A 13,999-nucleotide genomic window follows, 5' to 3' on the forward strand; every position below is an offset into this window, starting at 1 on the left:
CTGATGTACCTGCATATTGAAATCCCCATGACTATTGTAACATTGCCCTTTTGGCATGCGTTTTCAATGTCCTGTTGTAACTTGTAGATTATGTCCTTACTACTGTTTGGGGAACTATATATAACTCCCGTTAGGGTCTTTTTACCCTTAAGGTTCCTTAGCTCTATCCACAATGATTCAACACCTTCTAACTCTCCATCATCTCTTTTTAATAATTTAATTCCATATTTTGCCTACAGAGCCACGCACCCACTCTGTCTTCCTGCTTGTCTTTTCAATACAATGTGAATCCTTGGACATTAAGCCCCCAGCTATTACCGTCTTTCAGCCTTGATTCAATGATGCCCACAAAATCATACTTGTCAATTTGTAACTGTGCAACATGTTTATCAACCTTGTTCCCTATACTGCATGCATTCAAATGTAACACCTTTAGCCTTGCATCCAACTTCCTTGATTTTGTCCACCTTTTTCATTGCAACTCATCCTGTTGACCGCAATTTTGCCCAATCACCAGCCTTTCCTTGCTAGGAGTCACACATTGCCTCTATTTGTAAACTAACTACCTCATCATCTGCACCACCATTCCAGTTCCTATTTCCTGCCGAATTAGTTTAAATCCACCCGAACAACTCTAACCAACCTGCCCTCAGGGATACTGGATCCCCTTGGGTTCAGGTTACCCTGTCCCTTTTGTACAGGTCATACCTTCCCCAGAGGAGATCCCAATGATCCACACATCTGAACTCCTGCCCTCTGCACCAGTTTATCAGCAACACTGCGATGATCTAGACCCACAAAATAGAAAACATAGAAAACCTACAGCACAATACAGGCCCTTTGGCCCACAAAACTGTGCCTAACATGTACTTACTTTGGAAATTACCTAGGGTTACCCATAGCCCTCCATTCTGCTAAGCTCCATGTACCCATCCAGGAGTCTCTTAAAAAACACTATCGTATCCACTTCCACCACTGTTGCCGGCAGCCCATTCCACGCACTCGCCACTCCCTGCATAAAAAACTTGCCCCTGAAATCTCCTCTGTACTTACTTCCTAGCACTTTAAATCTATGCCCTCTTGTGTTAGCCATTTCAGCCCTGGAAAAAAGCCTCTGACTATCCACATGATCAATGCTTCTCATCACCTTATACACCTCTATCAGGTCACCTCTTATCCTCCGTCACTCTGAGGAGAAAAGGCCAGGTTCACTCAACCTATTCTCATAAGGCATGCGCCCCAAGCCAGGCAACATCATTCTAAATCTCCTCTGCACCCTTTCTATAGTTTCCACATCCTTCCTGCAGTGAGGTGACCAGAACTGAGCACACTACTCCAAGTGGGTTCTGACCAGGGTGCTATAGAGCTGAAACATTGCCTCTCGGCTCTTAAACTCAATCCCACCATTGATGAAGGCCAATGCACCGTATACCTTCTTAACCACACAGTCAATCTCTGCGGCAGCATTGAGTGTCCTATGGACTCGGACCTCAAGATCCCTCTGATCCTCCACACTGTCAAGAGTCTTACCATTAATACTACATTCTGCCATCATATTTGACCTACCAAAATGAACCACCTCACACTTATCTGGGTTGAAGTCCATCTACCACTTCTCAGCCCAGTTTTGCATCCTATCGATGTCCCGCTGTAACCTCTGACAGCCCTCCACACTATCCACAACACCTCCAACCTTTGTGTCATCAGCAAATTTACTAACCCATCCCTCCACTTCCTCATTTATAAAAATAAAGAAGCGAAGGGGTCCCAGAACAGATCCCTGAGGCACACCAGTGGTCACCGACCTCCATGCAGAATATGACCCATCTACATCCACTCTTTGCCTTCTGTAAGCAAATTAGTTCTGGATCCACAAAGCAGGGTCCGCTTGGATCCCATGCCTCCTTACTTTCTCAATAAGCCTGGCATGGGGTACCTTATCAAATGCCTTGCTGAAATCCATATACACTACATCTACTCCTCTACCTTCATCAATGCGTTTGGTCACGTCCTCAAAAAATTCAATCAAGCTCATAAGGCACGACCTGCATTTCACAAAGCCCTGCTGACTATTCCTAATCATGTTATGCCTTTATAAATGTTCATGAATCCTGCCTCTCAGGATCTTCTCCATCAACTTACCAACCACTGTAGTGAGACTCACTGGTCTATAATTTCCTGGGCTATCTCTACTCCTTTTCTTGAATAGGGAACAACATATACAACCCTCCAATCCTCCAGAACCTCTACTGTCCCCATTGATGATGCAAAGATCATTGCCAGAGGCTCAGCGATCTCCTCTCTCGCCTCCCACAGTAGCCTGGGGTATATCTTGTCCGGTCTCGGTGACTCATCCAACTTGATGCTTTCCAAAGGTTCCAGCACATCCTCTTTCTTAATGTCTATATGCTCAAGCTTTTCAGTCCACTGTAAGTCATCCCTACAATTGCCAAGGTCCTTTTTCGTAGTGAATACTGAAGCAAAGTATGCATTAAGTACCTCCGCTATCTCCTCCGGTTCCATACACACTTTTCCACTGTCACACTTGATTGGTCCTATTCTCTCACATCTTATCCTCTTCTTCTTCACATACTTGTAGAATGCCTTTGGGTTTTCCTTAATCCTGCTCAACAAGGCCTTCTCATGGCCCCTTCTGGCTCTCCAAATTTCATTCTTAAGCTCCTTCCTGCTAGCCTTATAATTTTCTAGATCTCTATCATTATCAAGATTTTTGAACCTTTCGTAAGCTTTTCTTTTCTTCTTGACTATATTTTCAACAGCCTTTGTACACTACAATTCCTGTACCCTACCATCCTTCCCGTCTCATTGGAACGTACCTATGCAGAACGTCATGCAAATATCCCCTGAACATTTGCCACATTTTGGCTGTACATATCCCTGAGAAAATCTGTTCCCAATTTATACTTCCAAGTTCCTGCCTTATAGCTTCATATTTCCCCTTACTACAATTAAACACTTTTCTAACTTGTCTGTTCCTATCCTCCTCCAATGCTATTGTAAAGGAGATAGAATTATGATCACTATCTCCAAAATGCTCTCCCACTGAGAGACCTGACACCTGACCGGGTCCATTTCCTAATACCAGATCAAGTACAGCCTCTCCTCTTGTAGGCTTATCTACATATTGTGTCAGGAAACCTTCCTGAACACATCTAACAAACTCAATCCTATCTAAACCCCTTCCTCTAGGAAGATGCTAATCAATATTTGGAAAATTAAAATCTCCCACCATGATGACCCTGTTATTATTACACCCTTCTAGAATCTGCCTCCCTATCTGCTCCTCAATGTCCCTGTAACTATTGGGTGGCCTATAAAAAACATCCCGTAGAGTTATTGACCCCTTACTTTTCCTAATTTACACCTACAGAAACTTCGTAGACAATCCCTCCATGACTTCCTCCTTTTCTACAGCCCCTGAGCCTTCCAAGTCTCTGTAATGGCCACAACATCATAGCTCCAAGTACTGATCCGTGCTCTAGGCTGATCTGCTTGGTCATCCTCTCATATCCCTTTTGCCAATCAACCTTCCAGCTCTTAGCTCCATCCCTCCTCCTCCTGTCTTCTCCTATCATTTTGGATCTCCCCCCCCTCCCCCTCCCACTTTCAAATCTCTTACTATCTCTTCTTTCAGTTAGTCCTGACGAAGGGTCTCGGCCCGAAACGTCAACTGTACCTCTTCCTATAGATGCTGCCTGGCCTGCTGCATTCACCAGCAATTTTTAATTGTGTTGCTTGAAATTCCAGCATCTGCAGATTTCCTCATGTTTGCTGCTTTGTTCATGATGTTTCTTCCATTAAAGTAGACACATCTCAAGCCATCAGTCTGAGCATATCCCTTCTCTAACACCTGCCTATTCTCCCTCTCTCACTGCCTGCAAGCTTTCTCTATTTGTGAGCCAACCACCTCTTCCTCAGTGCCTTCAGTTCGGTTCCCAGTTCCCAGCAATTCTAGTTTAAATTCTCTGATAGCCTTAGCAAACTTCCCTGCCAGGAAATTGGTCCCCATCGGATTCAAGTGCAATCTGTCCTTTTTGTACAGGTTACACCTAGCCCAGAAGAGGTCCCAATGATCCAGAAGTCTGAATCCCTGCCCCGTGCTCTAATCCCTCAGCCACGTATCTATCCTCCACCTCACTCTATTCTTATACTCACTGTCGCGTGGCACAGGCAGTAATCCCAAGATTACTACCTTTGAGGTCCTGCTTCTGAACATCCTTCCTAACTCCTTGTAGTCTGTTTTCAGGACCTCCTCCCTTTCCCTACCTATGTTATTGGTACCAATATGTATCACGACATTTGGCTGTTCACCTTCCCACTTCAGGATATCGTGGTCACAATCAGAAACATCCCGGATCCTGGCACCTGGGAGGCAAACTACCATCCGTGTTTCTTTCCTGCATCCACAGAATCGCCTGTCTGACCCCCTAACTGTAAAGTCCCCAATCACTGCTGCCATCCTCTTCCTTTGCCTACCCTTCTGAGCCACAGGGCCAGACTTTGTGCCAGAGGCGCTGCCACTGTTGCTTCCCCCAGTAGGTCGTCCCCCCAACAGTACTCAAGCAGGAGTACTTATTGTTAAGGGGGACAGCCACAGGGGTACTGTTCAGTATCTGACTCTTGCCTTTCCCTCTGCTGACTGTTGCCCGCTTGTCTGTCTCCTGAGGCCCCGGTGTGACTACTTGCCTATAGCTCCCCTCTATCACCTCCTCACTTTCCCTGACCAGACGAAGGTCATCGAGCTGCATCTCCAGTTCCATAACCTGGTCCCTAAGGAGCTGCAGCTCAACACACCTGGTGCAGATGTGGCCATCCAGGAGGCTGGGAATCTCCCGGACATCCCACAACTGACACCCAGTACAGAACACTGGCCTCACAGACATGCTTCCTATTCCTCACAAGTAGCTTACCTCGCCTCAACCCGTTTTCGCTGAAGCCCCGTTGAACCAAAGCCCTCCTACTCTGTCTCCCTCTCCTCTGATGCCCACTCTATAAAGCTGTCTTCTTTTATATCCTTATCGCCGGTCTAACTCGCTGACATCCACGTGCTTGCGCAGTGCTGCTTCGATCAAAGTGAGGGGCTCAATGCAAAATAATGAACAATGAAAGAGCAACACACATCAAAGTTGCTGGTGAACGCAGCAGGCCAGGCAGCATCTATAGGAAGAGGCGCAGTCGACGTTTCAGGCCGAGACCCTTCATCAGGACTAACTGAAGGAAGAGTGAGTAAGGGATTTGAAAGCTGGAGGGGGAGGGGGAGATGCAAAATGATAGGAGAAGACAGGAGGGGGAGGGATAGAGCCGAGAGCTGGACAGGTGATAGGCAAAAGGGGATACGAGAGGATCATGGGACAGAAGGTCCGGGAAGAAAGACGGGGGGGGGTGACCCAGAGGATGGGCAAGAGGTATATTCAGAGGGACAGAGGGAGAAAAAGGAGAGTGAGAGAAAGAATGTGTGCATAAAAAAGAGTAACAGATGGGGTACGAGGGGGAGGTGGGGCCTAGCGGAAGTTAGAGAAGTCAATGTTCATGCCATCAGGTTGGAGGCTACCCATACGGAATATAAGGTGTTGTTCCTCCAACCTGAGTGTGGCTTCATCTTTACAGTAGAGGAGGCCGTGGATAGACATGTCAGAATGGGAATGGGATGTGGAATTAAAATGTGTGGCCACTGGGCATTTTAATTCCACATCCCATTCCCATTCTGACATGTCTATCCACGGCCTCCTCTACTGTAAAGATGAAGCCACACTCAGGTTGGAGGAACAACACCTTATATTCCGTCTGGGTAGCCTCCAACCTGATGGCATGAACATTGACTTCTCTAACTTCCGCTAGGCCCCACCTCCCCCTCGTACCCCATCTGTTACTCATTTTTATGCACACATTCTTTCTCTCACTCTCCTTTTTCTCCCTCTGTCCCTCTGAATATACCTCTTGCCCATCCTCTGGGTCACCCCCCCCCCCGTCTGTCTTCCCGGACCTCCTGTCCCATGATCCTCTCGTATCCCCTTTTGCCTATCACCTGTCCAGCTCTCGGCTCTATCCCTCCCCCTCCTGTCTTCTCCTATCATTTTGCATCTCCCCCTCCCCCTCCAGCTTTCAAATCCCTTACTCACTCTTCCTTCAGTTAGTCCTGACGAAGGGTCTCGGCCTGAAACGTCGACTGCGCCTCTTCCTATAGATGCTGCTTGGCCTGCTGCGTTCACCAGCAACTTTGATGTGTGTTGCTTGAATTTCCAGCATCTGCAGAATTCCTGTTGTTTGCGAACAATGAAAGATTTAGCTTTGTTTTTGAATAAAGATTGTGCTGAGATTTTCTTTTCTGAAAGTAAGTGATGTATCAGTGTTGTTCTAACAAAATAGAAACATAGAAAATCTACAGCACAATACAGGCTCTTTGGCCCACAATGCTGTGCCGAACATGTACTTACAAACCCCATTTCCAGAAAAGTTGAGATATTTTCCAAAATGCAATAAAAACAAAAATCTGTGATATGTTAATTCACGTGAACCTTTATTTAACTGACAAAAGTACAAAGAAAAGATTTTCAATAGTTTTACTGACCAACGTAATTGTAGTTTGTAAATATACACAAATTTAGAATTTGATGGCTGCAACACACTCAACAAAAGTTGGGACAGAGTTAAAATAAGATTGAAAAGTGCACAGAATATTCAAGTAACACTGGTTTGGAAGACTCCACATTAAGCAGGCTAATTGGTAGCAGGTGAGGTATCATGACTGGGTATAAAAGTAGAGTCCATTAAAGGCTCTGTCTTTGCAAGCGAGGATAGTCGTGGCTCACCCCTTTGTGCCAAAATTCGTGAGAGAATTGTTAGTCAGTTCAAAAGGAACATTTCTCAACACAAGTTGCAGAGAATTTAGGTCTTTCAACATCTACAGTACATAATATTGTGAAGAGATTCAGAGAATTCAGAGACATCTCAGTGCGTAAAGGGCAAGGTCGGAAACCAGTGTTGAATGTACGTGATCTTCGAGCCCTCAGGCGGCACTGCCAAAGAAACCGTCATGCTACTGTGACAATTATAGCCACCTAGACTTGGAAGTACTTCGGAAAACCATTGTTACGCAACACAGTCCGTCACTGCATCCAGAAATGCAACTTGAAACTCTATTACGCAAGGAGGAAGCCATACATCAACTCTGTGCAGAAACGCCAGCGAGTTCTCTGGGCCCGAGCTCATCTCAGATGGACCGAAAGACTGTGGAACCGTGTGCTGTGGTCAGATGAGTCCACATTTCAGCTAGTTTTCAGAAAAAACGGGCGTCGAGTTCTCCGTGCCAAAGATGAAACCGACCATCCAGATTGTTATCAGCGAAAGGTGCAAAAGCCAGCATCTGTGATGGTATGAGGGTGCATCAGTGCCCACGGCATGGGTGAGTTGCATGTATGTGAAGGTACCATAGACTTTGAGGCATATATTAGGATTTTAGAGAGACATATATTGCCATCAAGGCAACGTCTCTTCCCGGGACGTCCATGCTTATTTCAGCAGGACAATGCCAGACCACATTCTGCACGGGCTACAACAGCGTGGCTTTGTAGACACAGAGTGCATGTGCTTGACTGGCCTGCTGCCAGTCCAGATCTATCTCCTATTGAAAATGTATGGCGCATCATGAAGAGGAGAATCAGACAACGGAAACCATGGACTGTTGAGCAGCTGAAGTCTTACATCAAGCAAGAATGGACAAAATTTCCAATTGCAAATCTACTACAATTACTATCCTCAGTTCCAAAATGATTAAAAAGTGTTATTAAAAGGAAAGTTGATGTAACACAATGGTAAACATGCCTCTGTCCCAACTTTTGTTGAGTGTGTTGCAGCCATCAAATTCTAAATTTCTGTATGTTTTCAAAATACAATTAAGTTGGTCAGTAAAACTATTGAAAATCTTTTCTTTGTACTTTTGTCAGTTAAATAAAGGTTCACGTGAATTAACATATCACAGATTTTTGTTTTTATTGCATTTTGGAAAATATCCCAACTTTTCTGGAAATGGGGTTTGTACTTTAGAAATTACCTAGGGTTACCCATAGCCCTCTATTTTTCTAAGCTCCATTTACCTATCCAGGAGTCTCTTGAAAGACCCTATCATATTCGCCTCCACCACCATCGCCGGCAGCCCATTCCATGTACTCTCCACTCTCTGCGTAAAACACTTACCCCTGACATCTCCTCTGTACCTGCTTCCAAGCACTTAAAACTGTGCCCTCTCGTGCTAGCCATTTTAGCCCTGGGAAAAAGTCTCTGACTATCCACACAATCAACGCCTCTCATCATCTTATACACCTCTATGAGGTCAACATAATAAGGTAGGCTCTTCTCATTTTTTGTTCATATCCTACTGATATAAAAAGTGTATCTGGCCCATGGACTTTTCTTGATGATCAGGTTCAATGTAAGCAGATGTGAACATAAAAAAGAAGTAACTTTTTCTAATCCGGAGTTTCAGAGATTAATCTTTGTTGTGACAGTAGGATATTACTGAGAGAGTGCTGTGGGTGGAGTGGTGGAGATTATTGGATCAGGATAATTCTACGTCCACCTTCTTAATCAGGGTGTATTACAGGATCCCATTGTTGTCTTTTGTGAAGAATGAGGAAGCTCTTCTTATAGCCTGGTCATTCAGTGCATTCCAGGGCAATGAAGTGCATTCCTATTTGAGTCCATTGCCATGTCATTAACAGAGGCATTTAAGAGAAAAAAATACATATGACCGTGACACAACCTTCACAGAGGTGACTGGGTGAACCTGTCTATCCAAATTCAATTTTGGCAATTTATCTACCAAGAGCATTTGGAAATACAGGACAATGGAGCATTGGCTACTTGCTCCATTTTATTGTTAATTCTCATTTGAACAATTAAACCTCAGAACTCTGGATAGAAGATAAATCTTGCCATTTGGAACTAACAAATGAGTAACTAGTTTAGTGATGGATAGGAAACCATAGCCTACTGTTTCGATACTCCCGTTGTGTAATTGGCTTTCCAACTGCAGAAGCTTGAGTTCTAATTAGAAATAATCGAATTATTTTAAATTGTTGCTTTAAATCATATGATTATTTTTCTGCTTGTTGTAGCTCTTTAACAGAATGCTTTAATTTCTATTCTTAAAGTATATTTCCATTTGCAATTTCTGATCACACATTCAGGTGCCTTTTGAACTTCATTGCAAAGATTATAGTAGAATTATGATAATGTATTTATTTTCCTGACTCCTGAATTAATGTATCATCCTTTCTGTTGGGTCGTCAATGTGTATGTGTCTAGCAAATCTGTATCAATTAATGATAATTACTGTCCTCAATCAATGTTTAGTCAGGACTTCTATCCATTTTTTTTACCCTAAACTTGTCTCGGTCAATTAATGATGGAGGTTGCAAATGATGGAATATGGATGGTGATCAACTGTTAAAATGGCTTTAGTTTTGGGAAGCACCACCTACCACTTCAGTTATATTGTCTATAACCATTAAATCATTTAGATAGAGGAATTTCCAACATGATAATTGTAAACTTTTAACTATTAATTTTCCAGCTACAAGAGAATGTATAATCAACAAAAGAAATAATATGATTAATTAAAAACTGTTCTTGGGGATTGAGCTCTTTATATCTGCAGACAACCTCCAAATAAGAATTTGAAGGACGAAACCTAATTTGTGGCCTTTCTGCAATATTGTGCGAATGTTATAATGGCACTAAACTAAAACAGTTGTGGATCTTTAGGCTTCCAACAGTCTGCTATTTAGGATAACATTATTACTGGATATATTTAACCAAGGTAAATTAAAGTTCCTATAGCTATTTCAAATTAAAATACTTTTTCAAATTAAATTAGAATTAAACTAATGGAAATTAAAATCTTGTGTGTTCTACAAAGGGTGTGCGACTGTATTAAATTACAACCCTGGTAGTGAAAGCAAAAACCTATCCCAAAGCTTTCTCAAGCACTATTGATAAATAAATAAATGTTTCTCAGTTATACCATAGTTAGCTTGTTTCATCTATTTCTGCACTTAAAATTCTCCAACTTTATTTTCCCAGTTAGGTATTTTAGTCAAGTACCTGTGGATAAAACACATAAGAAACACAAGAAGTACCTGACCGATTCTTTCAGTCCTAACTGAAAAGCTCCAGAACCTTCCATCAGGAAGGAGGTACAGAAACCTAAAGGCACACACTTAGCGATTCAGGAACAGCTTCTTTGCCTCTGCGGTGCGATTTCTAAATAGACATTGAACCCGTGGACACTACCGCATTTTAAAAAATATTTTTTCTGTTTTTGCATGACTATTTTTAATTTAACTATTTCATTTACTTATATATACTTACTGTAACTCTTTTTTCTCTATATTTATCATGTATTGCATTATACTGCCGGTGCCAGGTTAGCAAATTTCACAACATATGTCTATGGCATTAAACCTGATTCTGATTCTGATTAGGACATTTGTCCACTGAAGCCTCATCAACCACTCAATTAGATCATGGCTTATAATTTCACCCCCTCTTTTACCCATTATACCTCCATTTGCAAGAATGTACTTACTGTTAAGTAATTTATTCATGAGAAGATTTCGATACTTTGTGTGGCTCATTATTTTTATGCATTAGCTTAAGGACCAGGTTTTAATATAGCTGCCCACCTGTCTGTTTTCAGATTCATGCAATATTCTCTTGCAGCAAAGCATCTAAATAGATGAAACCAGCACCCTAACGGTTTTGATTTTTTCAGATAATGGCAAACAATTGTTAATTCCTTACCCACATAGAGTTGGCTGTAGAGTTCCAGCCTGGTGTGACCCTGGGTTGGTGCCTTCCTGAAGTCCCTGCGGAGAAGATCTACTTGAAGGCTTGCTTCTTTTACGTTGCGCTCAGCAATGACTCGGTGCCATTGGTCATCATTCAAAGGATTTGGGGATCTCACTGTTAGTTCAACTGGGCCGTTTCCCACATCAAATGAAAACGCAACATCAGATGGTGCTGAAAATAAAAATCATCATTATGTAGTTCGGTTTATAATAATGTAAAGGTTAAACTGGAAAGATGGAAGGAAAATTTGGTGCTGATAGTGAGATAAAATGTAAATATGATTGAGAATAATTAAGATATAATACCTATAAGTTGCTAGGTGTCTGGATAGGCCAGTTAAGTAAACTATCTGCGAGACCAGTGAATAAGACTTTCAAGAACCAGGTTGCTATCATATGCTAAATAATAACATAGTGAAATACATCACACAACGGAAAGCAAGTTGCAGGTCTCTGCGGCAATTAGGTGTAAAGGGACAGAGAGAAAGTGAGAGTGAGAGAGGGAGAGAGAGGGAGAGAGGGAGAGAGGGATGGGGGGAGGGAGAGGGAGGGGGGCAAGAGAGAGAGACAGAGGGAGAGGGAGAGGAAGGGAGGGGGGAGAGAGAGAGAGAGAGACACTAGTGATTCAGAGCACCATTTGGGATGGGCACAGTGGGAGATGTTGAATGCCTGGATTATTCTTTGCTTTGCCATGTTTTACAAAAGGAGACCACAGAAAGAATATTGCAGAACATATCAAATCTATACTTCTCCTCAATTTGATATCTAAAATGGAATCATAATATGTAGAAAACATTAATATTCCATTTTACAGCACAATTTCAAGGGCATAGCTTTTTCTATTTAACATTTTTACCAGTTTTAAAATCTGCAAGTTCTAAAATTGGATAAAAAATTGTAGATCCAAAAATTCAAACACCATCTTATTCCTTTTGTTGGGCCCAGCAATACATCAATATAAATCTTTCATTTGAGAAAATCCCATATACTGTATAATATTGAGAAGATATTAAAAATTTCAGTATCTTTACTTGTCACAAGCACGCAGGAAGACAATGAGAATGGCTGAAAGGGCGTCTGTAATAGTCTACTTCCCATGAGGAAAGTGATAATTACATTACCAATCACTGAAAGATGATATACATTCCTATGGTAATTTGCTAATTGCCCATATGTCAAATCAGACAAAATGTGAAAAATGGATAGATTTTTTCATCTGACTTCTGATGAACCACTAACTAACTGCCTTATAAATCTGGAAGGTGATCAACAGCATATTCCTGAAATTCAAGGCAAGCCGTACTAGCAGATTTTGTCCTTATAAGGTGTAAGTAATTTTTGTAGCCTATACGAGGGGTGATTGATAAGTTCGTGGCCTGAGTCAGAAGAAGTCAATTTTAGAAAACCTAGCACATTTATTTTTCGACGTAGTCTCTTCCTACATTTACACACTTAGTCCAATGGTTGTGGAGTATACGGATCCCTTCTTTGTAGAAGTCGGCATCTTGGACCTCCAGAAAGTGGTCCACAGCAGGGGTGATTGATAAGTTTGTGGCCCAGGGTAGAAGAAGATGAGTTATCCAGCTCTTGTTACAGACACGTGCAGTTCAACTCTTTGAGTGATTATGCAGAAAGTTTGAAGTTAACAACTCATCTCCTTCTACCTTAGGCCATGAACTTATCAATCACCCCTCGTACCTTGGTTATATTTTGGTTATGATAATGATAGCAAAGAAAATTCCCACATTCATTCCCTACATATTTCAATATCTATCAATCATAATTTCTATTTATATAGGAAGCCCACATAAGCAAGCTTTATGTTATTGTTTTTATATGCAAAACATTTATAAATTCAAAATGTTACAGTGTTTTAAACAAGTCATACACCACTTCTTTGAGCATCTCTGCTCCATCCACCAAAAGCGGAACTTGCCAGTGGCCAAACATTTTAATTCCAATTCCTATTCCTAATCTGACATGTCGGTCCATGTCCTCCTCTTAAGCCAAGATAAGGCCACCCTCAGAGTGGAGGAGCAACACCTTACATTCTGTCTGGGTAGTTTCTGACCTGATGGCATGAATATCAATTTCTCCTTCTGATAAAAAAATTCCCTCCCCTTCCCTTCTTCCTCTATTCCTCTTTTACCTCTTCTCACTGCCTATCACTTCCCCTTGAGTCCCCTCCACCTTCTCTTTCTCCAATGGTTCACTCTCCTCTCCGATCAGATTCCTTCTTCTCCAGCTCTTGACTTTTCTCACCCACCTGCTTGCACCTATCACATTCCAGTTAGCTTTCATCTCCTCCCCCAAACACACTTTTTTAAAAATTCAAGCTTCTTTCCCCTTCCTTCTCAGTCCTGAAGAAGGGTCTCGGCCCAAAATGTCGACTGCTCATTCATTTCCATAGAAGCTGCCTGACCTACTGATTTCCTCCAGCATTTTTGTGTGTTTCTTTGGATTTCTAGACTTTCTGCAGACTTTTTTGTGTTTATAGTCATTTCAAGTCTTGTCTCATTTAACAAATATCTCACCCAGCATCTTCGAACTTTTTGATTATTTTGTCTGTCTTATTGACACAATAAGATCAAAGAGCAACATATATATTTTATACACAATACAACAAATATACATGAAATCTTAAATTATTATTGCACTTTCAGCTGTGTTGTGAGGTAATGGGTAACCTTTTAGTTCCTACAAAATAAATGTGCCTATTCATAAGTGTGAATCTAGTTTTACTTTGCTGTCCAAAAAAAGGCATATTTTGAGAATATTTTGCATAGAATGGATTTGTTGAAAGGGATTTGTATTGTGTGGAACTATTTCTTTTGGAGCAATGACCACCCCCCACCCATTATTGTAAAAGAATGTTTATTTGGAATATGGGTTTATGAAAGGGAAATTTAATGTTTTGTACATATACAGTTTCATGCTGCATTAATCTAAAGATGGAGGAAGTGTAATGTATGGATCTATGGAGCAGTGACCCCCCCCTCCCCTTAGCACTATGTGTTGATCTGTTGTATGGGGATGCTCTGTTGCCTATGCATGCACATTTTTCTTTCTCTCTCTCTCTCTCACTCGCTGCAATATGTATACAATAGTTAAAGCTATCACCCCTGTGTGTG

General features: G+C 41.9%; 1 protein-coding gene across 2 annotated transcripts in view; it reads right to left on the reverse strand.

Annotated features, from left to right (window-relative positions):
* Window positions 1-13,999, reverse strand: part of cntnap2a (contactin associated protein 2a) — a 1,898,214-nt gene that overhangs the window by 199,590 nt on the left and 1,684,625 nt on the right. For both annotated transcript variants that reach the window (XM_063044005.1, XM_063044006.1), the window contains exon 17: window positions 10,822-11,040. In XM_063044005.1, the coding sequence (XP_062900075.1) occupies window positions 10,822-11,040 (219 nt within the window). The remainder of the gene's footprint in view (window positions 1-10,821; window positions 11,041-13,999) is intronic.

This window comes from Mobula hypostoma, chromosome 3 (assembly GCF_963921235.1).
Source record: "Mobula hypostoma chromosome 3, sMobHyp1.1, whole genome shotgun sequence".
In the NCBI taxonomy this organism is placed as follows: domain Eukaryota; kingdom Metazoa; phylum Chordata; class Chondrichthyes; order Myliobatiformes; family Myliobatidae; genus Mobula; species Mobula hypostoma.